This window comes from Dreissena polymorpha, chromosome 12, assembly GCF_020536995.1.
Source record: "Dreissena polymorpha isolate Duluth1 chromosome 12, UMN_Dpol_1.0, whole genome shotgun sequence".
In the NCBI taxonomy this organism is placed as follows: Eukaryota; Metazoa; Mollusca; class Bivalvia; order Myida; family Dreissenidae; genus Dreissena; species Dreissena polymorpha.
The window spans coordinates 71,944,096-71,967,340 of NC_068366.1; the positions used below are offsets into that span (position 1 = coordinate 71,944,096).

The window sequence follows — 23,245 nt, forward strand, 5'->3', positions numbered from 1 at the left end:
CAGCATTTGCCTGTTTCTTTAAATAAGGAATATGAAAACAAGTGTGAAGTTAAATATCATCACACTTGACTAAAGAATCTGGTGTCGGCCTAACAACAGGGTGGTCCCAAATGCCATCCTCACTAAAGACACCAAGTACTTGTTGTTCCCAGCAAACAAATCAGAGAGTTTATCTAACACTTTACTAGATTTCCATTTTGACCTGGTTGAAGTCCTTTAGAAAATTTTGAATTAAATTAAAGATCTTCCTTACAAGATTCAAATTTACAGCCTTCTTTTCCAACCCTTAAATAATGATGAGTATCAAACAGTATCAAACCTGAAAATCAAGCAAGTTACTGTTTAAAGGTCTGTTTAAAAGCCCAAACTTCTCAATGTTCACGAGCTCAAACAGATAGCTGTTATACTTCATATAATCTGTACCTTATCTGGATGCACAGAGAGCACAGCCTTCCTGTAGACCTTCTTCACCTGATCAGGGGTAACCAAGTCATGCATGCCACATGGCTTCCATCGTTTCTCGTCCTCCCATAACACCGTGTGTAGAGAGCAGAGCAGAGCACGAATGTTCCGCTCCTTACCCTTCGTCCACTCCATGACCTGTGAGAAAGAGAGGAATTAAATGAAAACTGTGCACTTAAAACACACAGACAGTACTCACTGAAATTAAAACCTATTTATTTATGCTTGATTGCATCAAAAGCCTGCGGCTCATTGAAAGGCCCTTAAGTCTGTTTCCTGGGTAGAACCAGTACTCGGTTTCTACAAGAGATATCTAAAACAAAAACACTCCCACAATAGGGATCAAACCTGCTACCTCCTGTCACTAGGCAGACACCATATCCTATACACCTAGGCAGCCTCATAACTCTTTTTGCAAGCGCTACAAGGGAGTAAAATACTTATTTAAGTAAAAGAAATACTTTTTTTTAAACTTATTAATTTTAGGCCGATTGCATAGAAAGCCTAAGTCTTATTTGAAATGCTCTCGAGTCCCTTTCCTGTGACTAGAACCAGTACTTGGTGTCTATGCGGTAGATCGGAAGAATATACCCACAGTGGGGATCAAATCTGTGACCTCCCGGTCGCTAGGCAGACACCATATCAACAACACTATGGCGACCTATCAAATAACTTTTGATTGTGAATGAAATATCTAGAAATACATTAACAACTTTTTAATTATTCAGATGCATAGGAAAATAATAACTAAGAAATTAGACTTAGAAAGTAAACACAACTTCAATGTCCTCTAAGAATGTGACCTTACATGCATGCCTGGTGACCTTAAACATAATCGGCCTCCATTTGGGATAAATGCATGCACACAGAGTGTTTTCCCATATAAGCTGGTGCAGTCAACACAAGCTAATCAGGAACGACACTTTCCGTTGTCTTAGAATTTTTTGTTTGAAGGAAGTCTCTTCTTAATGAAAATCCAGTTTAGGTGTCTTTGCTAATTAGCCTGTTAAGACTGCCAGGACACTTCTTTAGTTTAAACCTATTTATTTTAGCTCGATTGCATCGAAAGCCTAAGGCTTATATAAACGCTCTCGAGTCCGTTTCCTGGGCCTAGAACCAGTACTTGGTGTCTTTGGGGGAGATCTCACACTTCTCACATGCATTAAGCCCTATTATCCCAGAGAACGGCTAAAATGCACTTGTAGCTTAATTTTACTTTAAGCTTGATTGGATCCATTTCCTCAGCCATGACTTTCTTCTTCATCTCTCCTATAGTTTTCGGTCCATCGTCTTTCTTGGTGAAGCTGCTACCTTCAGGCAGCAAGTCCTCAAAACCAGCACTGGTCGGAGGTTTGGGACCTAGAATGATCAGTGCACAACTTAATCACTGTTTATTTCATTAGTGCCCTGTTTTGGTAAAACAAGGCCAATTGCATGTGCCTCAAGTGTCGTCCCTGATAAGCTGTGCAGACTGTTTTTATGGAAAATGTTGTTTTAAGTAAGTCTCTACTAACAAACATAATTCACTTAATGCACATGCATCAAGTCCAGTGTTCTCACAAAGAGGCTCATATGTGCACAATTTAAATTAAAGCGTGTTCATTTTATATTATATTTGGGTATCAAGTTTTAAGCATAAGAGTATTGTATCTGATATGAAATTAGTAGGCATATAGAAAAGATTCGTGCTTTAAATGGTCATTAAAGTTTTGAGCATTTGCAGCAATATGTACTCACCAAAGGGTTTCTGGCTGGAGTCGTTTCGCCCGGCAAACACACTCCCTTGGCTGTAGTTAGGTTTGGAAGGCCCTGTCTTTGGACCAGAGTGAGTTGGGGTACCACTGCGGGGCTGATTAGGGTCACCGTTAGCGGCAGGTTGCTGTTGTTGTTGCTGTGGGGACTGCGGTTGTTGCCAGGCTTGGTACAATCCACCTTTGGAAATAATGTACAGTAGATCACCATTCTGTTGGAGACTTTTAATCAGAATTGCGCATACTTTGAATCTTTTTTTTTCTTCTTCTTAACTATAAATTTTTATGTTTAATTTCAATACAGCTTCTTGGCATTACTGTTCAGAACATAGAATCTGTTCCTACCTCCAGTTTGTACATGCCTATTGTTGCAGGAGCTTTGTAAAGGCCCCTTCCCCCAAAAGAAAGTTCTTCCCAAAAGAGAATTTCTTTTAAATGTTGATAATTTTTTCTAAAAAATGGAAGGCCGGCCCTTTCCCCAACACACAAAAACTGCAACTGCAAGTGGCTACCATTATGATTTTCTTAACATATGATTTAAGAAGTGTGTTTCTTTCATTTAATCGTTGAAAGGCATTGCTGTAACTGGCTTGCACAGCTTGAATGATGTCACACTCAAGTTTGGCTAACACATATTTAAATAAAATCTTGTTGAATAAGATAACGTTGAATCAAAAACATTCTGAACATGTATAAAATGTTCAGTAAAATGGTGTTTTATGATAAACAACATATTTATATAGTTCTCTCATTTTTAAAGCAATAATGCCAGTAAACATTACCTACACATGGTAAATGCAAACAACGTATACCAGGTATTTTCAAGTGTTTTTTCTTATTCACTGCATTTTTTAAGAAATGATATTTGAATGTAGTAAGAGGTTTGAGGTAAGGTAGATTGACCAATTGCTAATTTTCCATCAAGGATTAAGTTGTCCAATTAGCAGTTCATATTTCTGTGGCAAACAATTGTTTGGTTCAATCAATTAAATTTGTAATAAATCCATGGAAAGAACTAGAAATAAGAGAAAACTATGTGCAACTGGTCATTAAGCCCTAAATGACTTCAGCTGCAGTAAAAAAAAACAAGAGCATTGCCTTGCAGGTACAGAACGCTCATCTTTTTTTCTTTTTAAAGGTGTAGGGACCTATCTCAATTTCAATCATAAAAGAGGGAGGGTGCAGACCGCTCATCTATTTTCTTTTTAAAGGTGAAGGGACTCTCATTTTCAATCACAAAGGAGGGAGGAGTGGAGTGAAAAGGGGTGTATAGTGTGGGGTTGTGGACATTTATTACATTATCTTCCAAAAAAGCGAAAAAAAAAAAAAATAAAAAAAATCGGGGGGGGGGGGGGGGGGGGGGGCGATGGGGGGGGGGGTTTGGGTGCGATGGTTGGACGGTATTTCAAACATAACAGTTTAAAAAAAAAATGGGAGGGGGGGGGGGGGTATAGTGTGAGGGTGTGGTGGTAATTTGTGAGATGATCTTAAAAAAAAAAAAAAAAAAAATTGGGGGGGGGGGGGGTGGGGGGGGGTATAGTGTGAGGGTGTGGTGGTCATTTGTGAGATGATCTTAAAAAAAAAAAAAAAAAAAAAAAAAAAAAAAAATAGGGGGGGGAGGGGGGGGGGGGGAGGGCACGGGGGATGGTTTGGGTGAAGTCTATTGTGGTATGTCAGGTAAGAGTAGTTTCATCAAAGTATCAATCAAATCTAATCATAAATAAAGAAGTTATGGCAATTTTAGCAAAATTTAATAATTTGACCTTGAGAGTCAAGGTCATTCAAAGGTCAAAGTAAAATTCAAGTTGCCAGGTACAGTAACCTCATGATAGCATGTAAGTATTTGAAGTTTGAAAGCAATAGCCTTGATACTTAAGAAGTAAAGTGGATCGAAACACAAAATTTAACCATATATTAAAAGTTACTAAGTCAAAAAAGGGCCATAATTCCGTAACAATGACAACCAGAGTTATGCAACTTGTCCTTTTACTGTACCCTTATGATAGTTTGTGAGTGTTCCAAGTATGAAAGCAATATCTATGATACTTTAGGGGTAAAGTGGACCAAAACATAAATCTTAACCAAATTTTCAATTTTCTAAGTATAAAGGGCCCATAATTCCGTCCAAATGCCAGTCAGAGTTACATAACTTTGCCTGCACGGTCCCCTTATGATAGTTCATAAATCTTGCAAGTATGAAAGCAATAGCTTTGATACTGTAGGAATAAAGTGGACCTAAACACAAAACTTAATCAAATTTTCAATTTTCTAAGTATAAAAAGGGCACATAATTCTGTCAAAATGCCAGTCAGAGTTACATTACTTTGCCTGCACAGTCCCCTTATGATAGTTAGTAAGTGTTGCAAGTATGAAAGCAATAGCTTTGATGCTTAAGGAATAAAATGGACCTAAACACAAAACTTAACCAAAATTGTCAATTTTCTAAGTATAAAAAGGGCACATAATTCTGTCAAAATGCATGCCAGAGTTATCTAACTTTGCCTGCCCAGTCCCCTCATGATAGTAAGTAATTGTACCAAGTTTGAATGCAATAGCATTGATACTTACTGAGAAAAGTGGAACTAAACGCAAAACTTAACCAAAATTTTCAATTTTTTAAGTATAAAAAGGGCACATAATTCTGTCAAAATGCACGCCAGAGTTATCTAACTTTGCCTGCCCAGTCCCCTCATGATAGTAAGTAAGTGTACCAAGTTTGGATGCAATAGCATTGATACTTTCTGAGAAAAGTGGACCTAAACGCAAAACTTAACCGGACGCCGACGCCAACGCCAACGCCAACACCAACGCCGACGCCGACGCCGACGCCAAGGTGATGACAATAGCTCATAATTTTTTTTCAAAAAATAGATGAGCTAATAAGAGAAAACTATGTGCAACTGGTCATTAAGCCCTAAATGACTTCAGCTGCAGTAAAAAAAAACAAGAGCATTTCCTTGCGGGTACAGAACGCTCATCTATTTTTCTTTTTAAAGGTGTAGGGACCTATCTCAATTTCAATCATAAAAGAGGGAGGGGTGGAGTGGAGAGGGGTGTATAGTGTGGGGGTGTGCTCATTTATTACATTATCTTCCAAAAATGCAAAAAAAAATTACTTTTTTTTTTGGGGGGGGGGGATTTTGGGTGGGATGGTTGGATGGCATTTCAAAAATAAAATAATAAAAATAAATATTTGCGTTTTTTTAACCATGTTTGAAAACAAAAGGGCCAAGATGGCCCTAGTGCGCTCACCTGAGAGGAGTCGGTTCATTCAATATTTACCAAACGTCAAACTTGACCTAGATATTGTCCAGACAAACACTCTTGTCAAGTTTCATCATTATTGAACCAAAACTCTGGCATATGGAGTGTTTTTGTTTTTGTAAGATTTGAACTGGTGACCTATATTTTGTGTTGACCCCCCCTTACCAAACATCAAATTTTGCTTACAAAAATAAATTTTATGACCAAGATTCATAAAATCTGAAACAAAATTGTGACCTCTAGAGTGTTTACAAAGATTTTGTATAATATAATGAAAATTTGGACAATCTAAGGGCAATAATTATGGCATTTATTATGTGATATATATAAAACAAATCTTTGTACCAAGTTTCATGATGATTGGGCAAAAAATGTGATTTCTAGAGTGTTCACAAGCTTTTTTTACTATATAAATATTAGAAAACTGCCCCCCCTCCCTATGTTTCCTATGTTTCACTATTAGTGCTGCAACAATACGCCAAAAATCGTATCGCAATATATTGTCAGTTCAAAAACCCGTATTGCAATATATCGCAATATATTGCTAACTTGTACCAAAATTATAACTTGCCAATTACCCGATAATCCCATAAATTCCAATTTTAAAGCAAATTCTGGTAAATATTTACTATAAATGTGCTCAAGAATAATAAGAAACACAAACATTCGCAAATTTTCCTAAGTATCAAATACATTTTTGCAATTGTTACTATTTAAAGATGTGATGAAATAACGTCCAACCGGGGCGTTTTTCCCACTGAACACGCGTAATTCAGCTGACGTGATGTTCCCGTTTTTATACAACACAAAATACACCCTTACTTTCCATGCGACGTTCTACATGTCTGTATAATTTTCGCGCGGTTTTTATTGAGACAAAGGATAAAGCACTTTTTATTTGATGCTATAATTTTTTATTGTCGCGTTAGCATTCACATTTGGAAGCGTGTTTTCGAAATTCGGATTACAAATAATGCTCAAATCAGAATCAAACGAAACATTTACAGCTGTGCGCAATTAATTCAACGATAATCTGTTCAAAAGCATGAATGCTCCCATGTAACAACGCTACTCCGTATAATACACTTTTTAGAATGCTATTTTTACGTAAAAAATAATTTACACTGCTTTGTTTTGTTTACCTTTTTATCATTATTTCGGATGGCTTTTCTGGACGAAATGTGAATGAATTTTTGTAAAATTTTCGTACCGGTATGATGAAAATCATATCGCAATACAATATGCGGATTGCGTATTGCGATATATACCGATATACCGGTATATTGTTGCAGCCCTATTCACTATATACATATTGAGAAAAATGCCCCACCCAAAGGCGGCCATGTTTTTTCACCGATCTGGACCATTTTAGATCTTGTCCGAGATATCAATAAAACCAATGTTTTGACCAACTTTCATGATGATTGGGCAAAAATTGTGACTTCTAGAGTGTTTACAAGGTTTCTATATAGCCAAATAAGGAAAACTGCCCCCCCCCCCCCCGGCAGCCATGTTATTCAACTGACCGGAACAATTTTAGAACTCAACACTCTCATATCAAGGAAACAAATGTTCTGACCAAATTTCATGCAAATTGGGCCAAAAATGTGACTTCTAGAGTGTTCACAGTCATGTTTTCACTATATACATATTGAGAAAAATGCCCCGCCCACTGGCGGCCATGTTTTTTCACCGATCTGGACCAATTTCGAACTCGTCTGAGATATCAATAAAACCAATGTTTTGACCAACTTTCATGATGATTGGGCAAAAATTGTGACTTCTAGAGTGTTTACAAGGTTTCTCTAAAGCCAAATAAGGAAAACTGCCCCCACTCCCCGGCAGCCATGTTTTTTAACTGACCGGAACCATTTTTGAACTCAACTCTCATATCAAGGAAAAATGTTCTAACCAAATTTCATGAAAATTGGGCCAAAAATGTGACTTCTAGAGTGTTCACATGTTTTCACTGTAATATACATATAGAGAAAAATGTTTTTTCACCAATCTGGACCATTTTCGAACTCGTAGAGATATCAACAAGAGGGACATGATGGCCCTGTATCGCTCCACTGCTGAAAAAAGGCTGAAACAAATATTCTCTGCATGTGCAAATACTTAAATATAGGCCCTATTTAAGCACATGCACACTTTTGTGACCCCCTGGGCTGGGTCAAATTTAACCCCAGGGGCATAATTTGAGCAAAATAATTTGTAGAGGACTACTATACATGTATCTCACTACATGTACATACAACATATGATAGCTCTAGGTCCTAGAGTTAAGGACAAGAATATTATAAAAGTTTTCACAAAATAAGCAAGATATAAGTGTATATTATGTTCAATTTTGTGACCCGCGAGGTCAGGGTCAAATTTGACCCAAAGGGCATAATTTGAACAAACTTGGTAGAGGACTATAAGATGTTACTGCTTACCAAATTTGGTAGCCATAGTCTGAATGGTTTTCGACGAGAAGATTTTTAAAGATTTCACAAAATAGGCGCTTTATAAGCATTTATTCAATTTTGTGACCCCCAGGGAAGGGTCAAAGTTGACCCCAGAGGCACTATTTGAACAAATTTGGTAGAGGTTTATTAGATGTCACTACATACCAAATTTGGTAGCCCTAGGTTCAATGGTTATGGACAAAAGACTTTTAAAGTTTTCACAAAATAGGCCCCATATAAGCGTATGTTCAGTTTTGTGACCCCCCGGGCAGGGTCAAATTTGACCCAAGGGGCATAATTTGGACAAACTTGGAAGAGAACTATAAGATGTCACTACATACCAAATTTGGTAGCCCTATGCCTTATGGTTAAGGACAGAAAGATTTGCAAAGTTTTCACAAAATAGGCACTATATAAGCATATAATCGATATTGTGGCCCCCAGGGCAGTGTCAAATTTGACTCCCGGGGCATAATTTGAATAAACTAAGTAGAGGACTATACAATGTCACTACATACCAAATTGTGTAGCCCTAGGCCTAATGGTTATGGACAAGAATTTTTTTTAAGTTTTCACAAAATAGGCATTATATTAGCATAATTATGTTCAATTTTGTGACCCCCGGGGCAGGTTCAAATTTGACCCCAGGGATAAAATTTGAACAAATTTGGAAGAGGACTATAAGATGTCACTACATACCAAATTTGATAGCCCTAAGCCGGATGGTTATAGACAGGAAGATTTTTGAAGTTTTCACAAAATAGGCCTTATATAAGTATATGTTCAATTTCGTGACCCCCTGGGGCAGGGTCAAATTTGACCCCAGGGATAAAATTTGAACAAATTTGGTAGAGGACTATTAGATGTCACTACATACCAAATTTGATAGCCCTAGGCCAGATGGTTAAGGACAGAAAGAATTTTAAAGTTTTCACAAAATAGGCCTTATATAAGCATATGTTCAATTTTGTGATCCCCTGGGGCAGGGTCAAACTTGACCCCAGGGGCATTATTTGAACAAACTAAGAAGAGAACTATTACATGTCACTACATACCAAATTTGGTAGCCCTATGCCATACGGTTATGGACAAGTAGATTTTTTTAAGTTTTCCCACAATAAGCCTTATATAAGCATATGTTCAATTTTGTGACCCTCGGGGCAGGGTCAAACTTGACCCAAGAGGCATAATTTGAACAAACTTTGTAGAGGACTATAAGATGTCACTACATACCAAATTTGGTAGCCCTAGGCCCAATGTTTATGGACGAGTAGATTTTTAAAGTTTTCAAAAAATAAGACCTTTATAAGCATATATTCAATTTTGTGACCCCCGGCGCAGTTTCAAATGTGACCCCAGGGGCATAATTTGAACAAACTAAGAAGAGAACTATATCATGTCACTACATACCAAATTTGGTAGCCTTATGCCATACAGTTATGGACAGAAAGATTTTTAAAGTTTTCACAAAATAGGCCTTATATAAGCATATGTTCAATTTTGTGACCCCGGGGCAGGGTCAAATTTGACCACAGGGGCATAATTTGAAGAATTTGGTAGAGGACTATTAGATGTCTCTACATACCAAATTTGATAGCCCTAGGCCCAATGGTTATGGACGAGTAGATTTTGAAAGTTTTCACAAAATAGACCCTATTTAAGCATATGTTCAATTTTGTGACCCCAAGGGCAGGGTCAAATTTGACCCCAGGGGAATAATTTGAAGAAATTTGGTAGGACTATTAGATGTCTCTACATACCAAATTTGATAGCCCTAGGCCCAATGGTTATGGACGAGAAGATTTTGAAAGTTTTTACAAAATAGGCCTTATTTAAGCAAATTTTCATATTTTGTGACCCCAGGGGCAGGGTCAAATTTGACCCCAAGGGCATAATTTGAACAAATTTGAAAGAGGTTCACCCCAGGAACATTCCTAAGAAATTTCTTCAGAATTAGACCAGTAGTTTAAGAGAAGAAGATGTTCAAAGGAAAAGTTAACGCACCCACGCACGGACGCACGCACGATGAACACAAGACCATGACATAAGCCCCGCTGGCCTTTGGAACTAGTTTGACCACTTTTCATGATGATTGGGCAAAAATTGTGACTTCTAGAGTGTTTACAAGGTTTCTCTATAGCCAAATAAGGAAAACTGACCCCCCCCCCCTCCCTTGGCAGCCAGCAGCCATGCTATTCAAAGGACCGGAACCATTTTCGAACTCAACTCTCATATCAAAGAAACAAATGTTCTGACCAAATTTTATGAAAATTGGGCCAAAAATGTGACTTCTAGAGTGTTCACATGTTTTCACTATATACATTTAGAGAAAAATTCCACGCCCACTGGTGGCCATGTTTTTTCACCGATCTGGACCATTTTCGAACTTGTCCGAGATATCAATTAAACCAATGTTTTGACCAACTTTCATGATGATTAGGCAAAAATTGTGACTTCGAAAGTGTTTACAAGGTTTCTCTATAGCCAAATAAGGAAAACTGCCCCCCCCCCCCCTGGCAGCCATGTTATTCAACTGACCGGGACCATTTCAAACTCAACTCTCATATCAAGGAAACAAATGTTCTGACCTAATTTCATGAAAATTGGGCCAAAAATGTGACTTCTAGAGTGTTCACATGTTTTCACTATAAACATATTGAGAAAAATGCCCCGCCCACTGGTGGCCATGTTTTGTTACCGATCTGGACCATTTCGAACCCGTCCAAGATATCAATAAAACTGATGTTTCTCTATAGCCAAATTAGGAAAACTGCCCCGCCCACTGGCGGCCATGTTTTTCAACGGACCGGAACCACTTTTGAACTCAACCAACATATCATAAAGGCAAACATTTTGACAAAGTTACATGAAGATTGGGCATGAAATGTGACTTCTACAGTGTTTACAAGGTTTTTTCTTTTCTTTGACCTAGTGACCTCGTTTTTGACCCGGCACGACCCAGTTTCGAACTTGGCCAAATTTTATTGGGGCAAAGCTTTTGACCAAGTTTCATGAAGATGGGACAAGAAATGTGGCCTCTGGAGTGTGTACGAGCAAATGTTTACGGACGGACGGACGGACATACGACGGACAGAGACCGGTCAGAAAAGCTCACCTGAGCATTCAGGTGAGCTCAAAACAAGAGATGCGTTAGTCAGAAACACAATGCCCCCTATTGCACCGCTTTGAATTTTTATTTTTTTTACCTTTGACCTTGAAGGATGACCTTGACCTTGAACTTCTTCCACCACTCAAAATGTGCAGCTGTATGAGAACGCCACTTTGAAATATTATTTGTTTGACCTTTGACCTTGAAGGATGACCTTGACCTTGAAGAATGACCTTGAACTTCCACCACTCAAAATGTGCAGCTTCATGAGAACCCCACTTTGAAATATTTAAAAAAAAAATACCTATGACCTTGAAGGATGACCTTGACCTTGAAGAATGACCTTGACCTTGAACTTCCACCACTCAAAATGTGCAGCTTCATGAGAATGCTGCTTTGATTTAAAAAAAAATAATTTACCTTTGACCTTGAAGGATGAACTTGAACTTGATGACCTTGAACTTCCACCACTCAAAATGTGCAGCTTCATGAGAACACCGCTTTGATTTAAAAAAAAATAAATTCATTTTTACCTTGAAGGATGACTTTGACCTTGAATGTCCACCACTCAAGATGTGCAGCTTCATGATAATGCCACTTTGATCTATTTTTTTACCTTTGACCTTGAAGGATGATCTTGATCTTGAAAAATGACCTTGACCTTGAACTTCCACCACTAAAAATGTGCAGCCTCATGAGAACGCCGCTTTGATTGATTTTTTTTTAACTTTGACCTTGAAGGATGACCTTGACCTTGAAGGATGACCTTGACCTTGAACTTCCACCACTCAAAATGTGCAGCTTCATGAGAACGCCGCTTTGACTTCTATTTTTTTTTACCTTGAAGGATGACCTTGACCTTGAACTTCCACCACTCAAAATGTGCAGTTTCATGAGATACACATGCATGCCAAATATCAAGTTGCTATCTTCAATATTAAAAAAGTTATGGCCAATGTTAAAGTTTTCGGACAGACAGACGCCATATATTTGACATTTGACCTTGAAGGATGACCTTGACCTGACCTTTCACCACTCAAAATGTGCAGCTCCATGAGATACACATGCATGCCAAATATCAAGTTGCTATCTTCAAAAGTAAAAAGTTAAGGCCAATGTTTAAGTTTTTTTCGGATGGACGGACAGACTGATTGACATACTGACGGACAGTTCAACTGCTATATTCCACCCTACCGGGGGCATAAAAAAAATTTGGGGTGGGGGGGGTATAGTGTGAGGGTGTTGTGGTCATTTATTGGATGATCTTTAATTAAAAAAAAAATAATGGGGGGATGAGGGGGGATTCCAGGGGGGGGGGGATGAGGGGGGGCGTGGGGATGGTTAGGGTGGAGTCTATTGTGGTATGTCAGGTATGAGTTGTTTTGTCAATGTATCAATCGAATCTAATCATAAACAAAGAAGTTATGGCAATTTTAGCAAAATTTAATAATTTGACCTTGAGAGTAAAGGTCATTCAAAGGTCAAGGTAAAATTCAACTTGCCAGGTACAGTACCCTCATGATAGCATGAAAGTATTTGAAGTTTAAAAGCAAAAGCCTTGATACTTTAGAAGTAAAGTGGATCTAAACACAAAATGTAACCATATATTCAAATTTACTAAGTAAAAAAAGGGCCATAATTCCGTAAAAATGACAACCAGAGTTATGCAACTTGTCCTTTACTGTCCCCTTATGATAGTTTGCGAGTGTTCCAAGTATGAAAGCAATATCTTTGATACTTTAGAATTAAAGTGGACCAAAACACAAAACTTCACCAAATTTTCAAGTATAAAGGGCCCATAATTCCGTCAAAATGCCAGTCAGAGTTACATAACTTTGCCTGCACAGTCCCCTTACGATAGTTAGTAAGTGTTGCAAGTATGAAAGCAATAGCTTTGATACTTTAGGAAAAAAGTGGACCTAAACACAAAACTTAAACAAATTTTCAATTTTCTAAGTCTAAAAAGGGCACATAATTCTGTCAAAATGCCAGTCAGAGTTACAAAACTTTGCCTGCACAGTCCCCTTATGATAGTAAGTATTGCAAGTATGAAAGCAAAAGCTTTATTACTAAAGGAATAAAATGGACCTAAACACAAAACTTAACCAAAATTTTCAATTTTCTAAGTATAAAAAGGGCACATAATTCTGTCAAAATGCAAGCCAGAGTTATCTAACTTTGCTTGCCCAGTCCCCTCATGATAGTAAGTAAGTGTACCAAGTTTGAATGCAATAGCATTGATACTTTATGAGAAAAGTGGACCTAAACGCAAAACTTAACCGGACGCCGACGCCAAGGTGATGACAATAGCTCTCTTTTTTTTTTAATAGATGAGCTAATAATGTTATATCAATGTAAAGAGTGTTTTCATATGTAAGTGCCTATTTACGTTTCAGAAAGAAATCACTTTAAGGGCACTTTAGAGATTTTGCAAACCTTTTCAAGTTTTCAAGAAAAGAGCATTTCAGTTGTACATCCATACAAAGCAGCTTCCTAAATATTAATGACTGAAATGACTAAACCTATGAAAAAAAACTGGTCTAATACTCCCCCCCCCCCCCCCCCCCCTTGCTGTGTTAGCTTCAAGGAATCATAACTCAGGAATGTGTTAATAATTGGCTATAAAAATAATGTCTAGCGCATACACACTTAATAAGAATGACATTTAAGTTTTAATCGCTTGAGAAACATTTAAGTAACTTTTGCAGACAGACTCAAGGACTGACAAAAAATATCAGAGATACATATATTGACTCCAATACATCTCCTTCCTTCCAGTATATAACAACACAACTCCCAAAATCCATCTGTTAAATGGACCTGTTGTAATGGCAAAATACTTCCCAATGGATGAAATTTAAGAACCAACTCATGGAAGGAAAATACCCCCCTCCCCCCACCCTTACAGGGTTAAATAAAACTCTTCAATTTCTATGATCCATCAAAGTTTATAACTATGTGTAACATAAGTTTGACATTGACAGCAGGAAGAAATCTTCTGAAAGGAAGAATAACACATCTGCAGTCATAATGGATTTTCTTTCCCACAGCGATTTTTTTTTTTGCCCAAAATTACAGCCTCTTACAGACCCAATGGCAAAAAGTCACATTATTGCCCTTTACTCTGACCAAAATTTCCCCAAAAAGATGCCAAACTTTTCCAATAGCATCAATGATTGGTTTATTGAGTTTATTATTCAATGCTATAATTCTGTAGCAATTAATAATATAAATTTTTAAATGCAGTTGAACATGCACTTACTAACAATTGGAATACTGTTATTTATAATCAAATTAATAATGTTTCATTTTCCCCAATTTCATGGTTTATTATTAAGGTACAGACCGTAAAACATAAAGCAACAAAAAATAATTGCACATTATGGCAGTGTTGGTTTTTTCACTTTACATTTATAGCCGGTGCCTTTTTGATTGGGGAAAAAAGTGCAATAGACCATGGAATTGGGAAAAATAAAACTTTATTCATATGATTATAAATAACAGTATACCAATTGTTTATAAGGGCACTTTTAACTGCTTTCAAAAATTTATAATATAAATTGCTTGGAAATTAAATTGCTGTATAATAAACTTAATAAAGCAATTATTGAGGTATTGGACAAAATTGGAATAATTTTTGAGGAAATGTTTGGTCATATTTTTAGGTAAAAAAATGATACTTATTACCATTGGGAAACAGCCTTTTTTAAATTTGTAAATTTTTTGTAATTGGGATACAACCTTTTTTAAATTTGTAAAATTTTTGTAATTGGGAAACAGCCTGTAAGAAGCTGTAATTTTGGGCAAAAAAAAAACACTGTATGGTGACGCTAACCTTTATATCCAGAGCCCATGGGAGGCTTGACTGGCTGTGAGCTGGGCTTGCTGGTTTGTTGTTGATTTAAGGGCATGGGTGCAGGCTTACCAAACCCTCCTGTGAACAGTGAGCAGGCAATGACAAAACTGTAGTACTTGTGATGTCAAATTGTATTTATTTATCTAAGCAGTGCTTTGGGAAAATGAGGGTTAATGTAGGTGCGTTTAAGTGTCGTCCCAGATTAGCCTGTTCAGTCCGCACAGGCTTATCAGTGCCAACACTTTACTTTCATGGTATTTTTCATTTCATGGAAGTCCCTTGTTAGCAATAATCAAGTTTTGAAAGTGTTGTCCCTGATAGCCTGAATAGAATAACATGCATTTAGCCCTGTTTTTCCACATCAAGGCACATTTGGATCATTTGCTAAATTGAACAGAATTTAAGTAAGATCATGATAATTAGCTGGATTAGCTGGTATTTTCGTATTTAGTGCACATACGTATGGTTTTTAAAATTGTATAAGGAAATTACTTATGAATACAAAGTTATTTATAAAGGTATATTGATGGAGTCTATGATTTAAATGTATCAATCATTTAATTTATTAACCTACTTTCTTACTTAAATTAGGTTAGCCATCAAACACCTAACATACAATACTACTACGATACACAAATACAAAAATACAAGGTAAATAAAATTCACTTAAATGTCCAATTATAGTTTACAAATAACCATTAACGGACACACACAAAAACATATTTTCAGGAGAAAAACTTTATCAATAACGTGATCATCTCTAAAGCAAACAACACAATTCACAAAAAGCTTTTATTGCAATACCTAAGCCTGCAAACGGATCTGCGGGTTTAGCAGGCCCAGCTGGTTTTCCCCCAAGTGTCTGACCCATTCCCCCCATCATTGGGAATGATCCACTCATAGGGATATTGCCACCCATCTGCATTCCCTGGAATGTGCCACTGTTGTTTCTAGGGATGTTTCCAGCCATTGCGCCGCCCTGAAAGGAAGCGCTCTGAGGAATATTGCCACTGCCCGCGAATAGATTGGAATTGGATCCTTGACCACCTTGAAGATTTGACGATGAACTGTTCCGTGACAAGTTTGGACTAGAATTTGATGATATCACCGTATTCCAATCACCTATCAAATCTCCATCAATACCACCGGGTCCTGAATTCATGTCATTTTTGGCACTAGATGAGTCTGAAAATGGGTCAAATGCATTGAACTCCCTTTTGGGATCAGAAACATTGACCTGCGGAACATCTTTTGGCTGTGGGGTGTTAAAAGCTTGGAATGGATCAAATGAATTGTCACTTGCTTTCTTAGACGAGCTGATGCCAAAAAAGTCATCGTCTTGAACATCAGCTCCACCAACTAATAAATCTACATTTGATGGATTCTTCTCTATATGCATAAGGTCAATATTATTCGCTAAGCTATCACTATTATTCATGTTGAAGAAATCCACATTATCTAAATGATTTTCCTTTTTTGTGGTAAAACCATTCTCTATTTGTTCACTTGAATTATCATTAAAAAAGTCCACTACTGGCGGTTTTTGTGGTTGGCCAACCACCCTCTGATGCCCAAATGATGCAAAATTGTCATCGTCATCGCTGGCGTTGTCAAGGAGACTGAAAGCGTCTTCCGTCGTGGGAGCTTTTGTATCTTGTGGTGTCACATCTGTACTTGCTTGTGTCACAGTCGACTGCCCTGACCAGTCTAGAGTGTCAAAGAAATTCCCAGTCGGAACTTCTGCTTTTGGTTTGGACTGGTTATCCACTTTCACAGGCTGGTTTTCTGTCTGCTTCTGTTGTGGTTTTGTTGGCTGATGTTGAGGGCTGTCATTTGAGCTCTGACTAGAAGATCGATTTAAACGAGCCCTACCTCTGTCTGATATGCCTGAAGGGATATTACAAAAGGGCATGACAACAAATGAGCCCGAGTCAGGGAAAACATGGTTTAATGCATGCATGTAAAGTGTTGTCACTGAAATGCCTTTCAACACAAGCTTATCAGTGATTAAAATTAAAGCTATTAAAATATTTTTCATTTAAAAGAAGTTTCTTCTAAGCAAAATGCAAGTTTAAGCAGAAAATGTCATCCCTGATTAACCTGTGCGGACTGCATAGGCTAATCTGGGACGACACTTGATGCACATGCATTAAGCCTAATTTATCCAGAGCCTGGCCTTAATATATTCTGACCCACATTTTGCATTATAAAAGCATGTTTTCTGAAGCAATTAAATTCTTTCTGTCCAAAAAGCCTATAATCAAATTGAAATAGTGTGCATTGTTAATTCATTCAAGCGAGTGTGTTGTTAAGATTGTAAAATATCATAAACAGTTTCACTTGAAAATGAAAACATAGAAAGAGAGCTTTATAGTTTAATCCTTTGACAAAAATTGAATGGTCTAACAGTAATATTATAGAGTCAAAATATTTGTCTTCAATTCTATTTATTTCGCAACAAATAATCATTTTGATACTATATGCCTTTTTTAGCAAACATGAACAATTGTATCTATATACCAGCTTGTTTTTTTTAAGAAAAAATGAAACATTTCATATAAAAGATTAGCAAGTGCTTTTTCAATCAACAAATATATTATTACATCTAAAACAAATAACCAGAAAAGTTTTAGTTTAAGATGATTACTTTCACAGCCGAAAACTGTCTCTTTAAAGCAATGAACCATTAAATATCTTTCTAAACCAAAGAAACCCCCAATATAAAAAGCGCAAAAGCATTAGGCAAATTTCTTCAACTTTGCATAAAAAAACACCAAACAAAATGAACAATACAATTCAATATAATTCTTCTAAACGTTTTAATTTTACAAAGGCTGTCATAAAATAATTATATTGTTTTATTTTATACTTCAAAGAGTAACTTAGACCTAAATATGAGTTTGAATTTCTAAAACGTTTACCAAAATCTGCCATGGTCTCTTGTAATTCCTCTTTATTTGAGAACAGAATTCGCGGAGACAGTTTCTGTATCTCAAACGTCTCCCATGGAAACCTAGTCTCTGGCGGCCGATCCTTTGGTGACACCGTAGTGTTGAGTGTAACTGTGAAATTGTCCGGGTAATGGTCGGGCGTGTCCAGCTGATCAAGGTCATACCTGATTTGAAAGAAAATGATTTATGAGCCTTACTCTTGGAAAATGGGGCTTAATGCATGTGCATAAAGTGTCACCCTAGATTAGCATGTGCAGTAAACAGGCTAATCTGGAACAAATCTTTCTACTTTTATTGTATTTTTAAGTGAAAAAAAAGTATCTTCTTAGCAAATATCGAGTTAAGGCAGAAAGTGTCGTCCCTGCCTGTTGTACTGCACATGCTTATAATGGAGAACACTTTACATACATGCATTAAACCCTCTTTTCCAGAGAAAGGCTCAAATAGATTTAATAAAGAACAGTATTAAGAGAGATTGATGGAAATAATTATTTGAAGGTGATTTTAAATTTCAGTAGAGGCTAAAATGTATGTATGTCTTATATGATTAGAAACAAGTGGACATTTAAAAGGACATGTCTGCTTTGTTTATAATTGTCCGATGTATGGGTTCTTGTGTTTTGTTCGTATTGTGTTACTAATGTTCCAATACATGGCATCAAACCATGGTATCGAAACAACAAAAATGTACATTTACATCACAACAACAAATCTTCAAATACTAGATACGGTTGTTCTTATTTAAATATGAAACCAACCGTTCTATATTGAAAATTGTTGTTGCCTTATAAGAAATATGTGATCCAACATTCCACTAAGATATGATATAAAGAGCTATACACACTTACTGGGTAAATCGTATATTTTTCTTGTCAGGCTTTACGAAGCCAGAATTAATTTGGAACTGGAACATCTTCATAGAGGTTATCTGCAAGAAAGTACTTTATTAAGTTAATTTTTGTCAATAAAATGAGCCTCATTCTAGTAAAACTGGTCTGAATGCATACGCCTAAAGTGTCATCCAAGATTAGCCTGTGCAGTCAAAACATGCTAATTAAGGACAACACTTTGTGCCTACAATAGATTTTTGTTTAGAAGGGACATCCTTTAAACAAAACATTCCATAAAAGTGGAAAGTGTCGTCCCTGATTAGCTGTGCATACTGCACAGGCTAACCTGGGATGACACTTTGTGCATATGCTTTTAAAACACAGGCTGTTGAATGTAATTGATAAAGAAGTATAAAATATTTTGTTAATATTGACAATATTTGTGACATACATAACATATTACACATTTTGAAATAATGTTAACAACATCAACTGTGTTGTTGGCACATGAATTCTTACCAGCAATACAAAAAACTACTATCAATCTCTCGATCTCACACACTTTTAAACTTCTCAAACACTGCTTATAGTTCTGAAAATAAAATTTCAGTTGATGTAAGAATCAATTATTTTCAAAGAATTATTGTTAATTAGCCAATAAACACCTCATTCTCATTCATATTATCGCCTTTATAACGTATGCATTAAATGGATGTACATCTAAAAAGTTGTTTAATAGCTAACTCCAATTTATTGTTTCAATCTCATTAACATGTTAAGCATCTAACACTTTTCACCTTTCCCTGTATTTTCCCCCCAAACGTTGACCGAGCATGGTACACGATGACTGTGATGTCGCCCGTTGCTGACACATTCAAAGGCAACGTGATCTTGACCTCGACTTCAGAGTACCCCTGCATCTTGTCGTACTCCTGGGACGTTGTCAGAATACGATCCTCGCCAATGTACACCTCTACAAAGGGAGTGCAGCCATTCCTGCAGGATATTACAGCTTTTTAAGACAAAAATTATCTCCAAAACCCTGAAAAATATAGAAATGAGCTGTGTACCTGAAAAAGCTGGCTTAAAGCATGTACGCACAGGCTAATCAAGAACATATTCAAAGAGGTTATCTGCAAGAAATCAAGTATTTTAGACTTCATCTTCGAAAACCTGGCTTAATGCATGTGTATAAGTATCATCCCCTTACAAGTTTGTGCAGTCTGCACTGGCTACTAATCACGGACGGCACTTTCTAAAAATAAAACTGGATTTTCTGCAGAGCAGAACCTTACTTCAAACAAAAAGTACCATAAAAACAGAAAGTGTGATCCCTGATTGGCCTGCGCAGACTGTAAAGGCTTACCTAGGAAGACACCTAATGCACATGTCTAAGCCCATTTTCCTAGAGTGAGGCTACAATAAATGTGGAAACAGAAAACAACATCTACAAATGGAGTACACCCATTCTTGAAGAGATGAATCAAGACACAGGCAAAAACAAAGAGTAGTATTGCTAGTTTGTTACCCCACCCTGTCGTTTCCATACAGTGTAATGTAAACAAAGGCTGATTGCCGATCATTAGTATAATAACACACATTCTTTTTATTGAATAATAGAAATTAATATATTATAAATTGATTTAAATTCATACCTATTATAAAACTTATGATTTTATCAACGGCAATATTGTTGCTTACTCGTGCATCTCGTTCATTCAATAACTCTGACAGTTCATATTACATTCATTTGAAGATAATTTTCAATAGTGGTCCTCATGTGTCAATGAAGTTACGTTCGATGAAGTATTAATAGTGCACTTCTGTTGTAAACCAAAAGTAAGGCATAACAGGGAATCCAGAATGACCGTTATAGGCAGTTGACCGTTGTTCTCAGGAGGCCCCTAAGTCAGGTAGGACTGTTTATTTAAGAGTTATTCATCGCCTACTTTACACAAGCCTGCTTGAGAGGCCGGTGACTTACTTTGAAACATATAACATTTTTCTTTTCATAACGTATTCTTTTGATTTACATAGTTAAATAATGGTTAAATCGATAATTAAGTCAGAGTGGTATCTGTTCCTTCTGTTTTTTTCCATTGAACTGATAAGGAATGGCTGTTATCAGGGTTGCTACTTACTTCATCTTATTGAAGAGGGGCACAGGGGTCATGATGATGGAGTTGAGAATTACGGGTCTTGTGTGCGGCACGAATGGCTCCTCTGCCACCAGCTCACTCATGTACTCTATGTACCTGCAACAGAAACAGGGGCATTGATGAATCTATTGTTTGTATTGCTGAGCTTGCCAAAAGGCATCCAAAGAATAGATAAATTTTCAGGGCTTTCACTGAGTCAAACTTTTCTTTAACCAAATTTACCTTTAATGTCTGATTCCTTATTATTTTGGATATTTGGTTATTTGGTGGGTGATTATGAAAAATAACTTGTAGCCAAATGGACTTTCTTGGGCCAAATTTTCTTACTTTTAGCCATTTACTAATTTGGCAAATGGCAGAGCAAGCCCTGATTTTGCCACACATAACTAACCTCTATTCAGCCACTAATGTATTAAAAACAGCATGTTTCTGAGTATATATTATAATTAATTTTTTACACAAAAAACATTGTTACTACTTCTACAAACTATAAAAACAATTTATCATATGCCGCGTTCTGGGAAATCTGGACATATGTATGTAAAGTGCAGTAAGAACAGGCTGATCGAGACGACACTTTTCGCTTGCATGGAAGTTCTCATGTAAAGAAAGTCCCTTCTAAATGAAACTCAAGTCTAGGCCATAATTGTCATCCCAGATGAGCCTTTGCAGACTGCACAGGCTTATTTGGTTATAACACTTTACGCACATGCATTAAGCCCAGTTTTCCCATAACGAGGCTCCATTTATCCCATATTCCCACCTGCGTTGTGATGGCATCATCTCAGGTTGACATCGCTTGTTGCTGAACATCTTCACCGCCTGCTGGGGACCGTCAAAGAGTCGACAGAACACCAGGAAGGCACCAGTCACAGTAGCAGACGAGGACTTGCCATCCTAAAACAGACACAATTTCATTATTGTCATCATTGTATAAACTCAGTATTTATCCAATCATACAAAAGATAGAATACATGTCTTTGAATTTTTATATTATTGTCATATTTATTGCCAGGAGTTACGACAATATATACCAAAATGTTTTGTCCCATCAAAATTCCTAAAATAGAGTTATTTACCAGTTAAGGGATTAATACAGAATTATTGTCTATCAAAAAGCCTGAAGCAGATTTATATCTCATTAAAAACCTTGAAACATAGTTTTCCCAATCAAAAAGCCTAAAACAGAGTTATGCTCCATCAAAAAAGCCTAAAATCAAATAATGCCCCATCAAAAAAAAAAAAAAAAATTTAACGCAAGATGTGGTCTGATAACATAGATCTAACTCGATACAAAATGCTCCGGGTTTTTTTTTGTGTCACAATATATTCCATGTGAATTTCCGGCTACGACATCCGAACTTGGCTTTGGGCAGATTCGGAAGCACCAGGTAGTTCTCATGAATTCTTCCGGCACTACCCAAAGCAAGTGTCACATTTGCTCATAAATGTTCAGAAATCGTGGTGGGAAATTAAAATGGAATATATTGTCACACATAAAACAAGAGCACCGCATAACGGTGCCAACGCTCGGCTGCAGGTGCATTTTTTAATAAATGAAAGCTTGTCAGAATTTTTTTTTTTTTTTTTTTTTAGAGGTCACAGTGACCTTGACCTTTGACCTAGTGACCCAACTATGGGTGAGGCGTGCAGAACTCATCAAGGTGCAGCTACATATGAAGTTTCAAAGTTGTAGGTGGAAGCACTTTGATTTTATAGCCAATGTTCAAAACCTTGACAAAATGTTTAGGTTTTAGCACGACGCGGACAGCAGACGACACGACGAGGTGGCTATGACAATACCTCAGGGTTTTCTCCGAAAACAGCCGAGCTAATAAAAATGAGCATTATGAATAAATCAAAACAAAGCAATTTTTTCATTTTTTCCAATCCAAAGGGACCCCGCCTCATAAAAAACGGTAAAACAAACACTGTTACGTAATAAATACCAGACAGTGGACTACACAGATGTTCTTGGGGTTTTGTCGCAGCCAAAGGTGCATGTTTTTGCAGATGGCAAACAGGTTTGCAAGTCCAGGAGCTTTCCTTACGGGCCAACCACACTCAGACACCTGCAAAGAAATGGAGGGGGAGGGGGATAAGATTAATTGCGCCTTTTACTGGGAATACTGGGCTAAATAAATGCTTGTGTATTTAGTGTAGACCCAGATAAGACTGAGAGATCTGCACAGGCTTATAAGGAACAACTCTTTCCGCTTTATGGACATTTTCCTTTAAAAAGTCCAATCTAAATAACATTACAGTTAAGGCAGAATGTAATGTGTGGTCCATGAGAGTCTGTGCAGACTGCACAGGCTTATCTTGCACCACAAAATACATAAAGAATGAATTTTGCAAAAAGTATCAATTCTAATATCAAGCACCATAGACAGTTATATTAACAGTAATGTTG

The 23,245-nt window shown here is 37.0% G+C and overlaps 1 protein-coding gene across 1 annotated transcript in view; it reads right to left on the reverse strand.

Annotated features, from left to right (window-relative positions):
* Positions 1 to 23,245, reverse strand: part of LOC127853586 (cyclin-G-associated kinase-like) — a 41,153-nt gene that overhangs the window by 3,683 nt on the left and 14,225 nt on the right. Inside the window, exons 13-23 of the mRNA XM_052388247.1 lie at positions 22,782 to 22,904; positions 21,596 to 21,729; positions 20,815 to 20,928; positions 19,471 to 19,669; positions 18,692 to 18,771; positions 17,814 to 18,007; positions 15,697 to 16,779; positions 14,872 to 14,970; positions 2,200 to 2,394; positions 1,679 to 1,821; positions 424 to 600 (exon numbers count right to left, since the gene is read on the reverse strand). Of these exons, the coding sequence (XP_052244207.1) occupies positions 424 to 600; positions 1,679 to 1,821; positions 2,200 to 2,394; positions 14,872 to 14,970; positions 15,697 to 16,779; positions 17,814 to 18,007; positions 18,692 to 18,771; positions 19,471 to 19,669; positions 20,815 to 20,928; positions 21,596 to 21,729; positions 22,782 to 22,904 (2,541 nt within the window). The remainder of the gene's footprint in view (positions 1 to 423; positions 601 to 1,678; positions 1,822 to 2,199; positions 2,395 to 14,871; positions 14,971 to 15,696; positions 16,780 to 17,813; positions 18,008 to 18,691; positions 18,772 to 19,470; positions 19,670 to 20,814; positions 20,929 to 21,595; positions 21,730 to 22,781; positions 22,905 to 23,245) is intronic.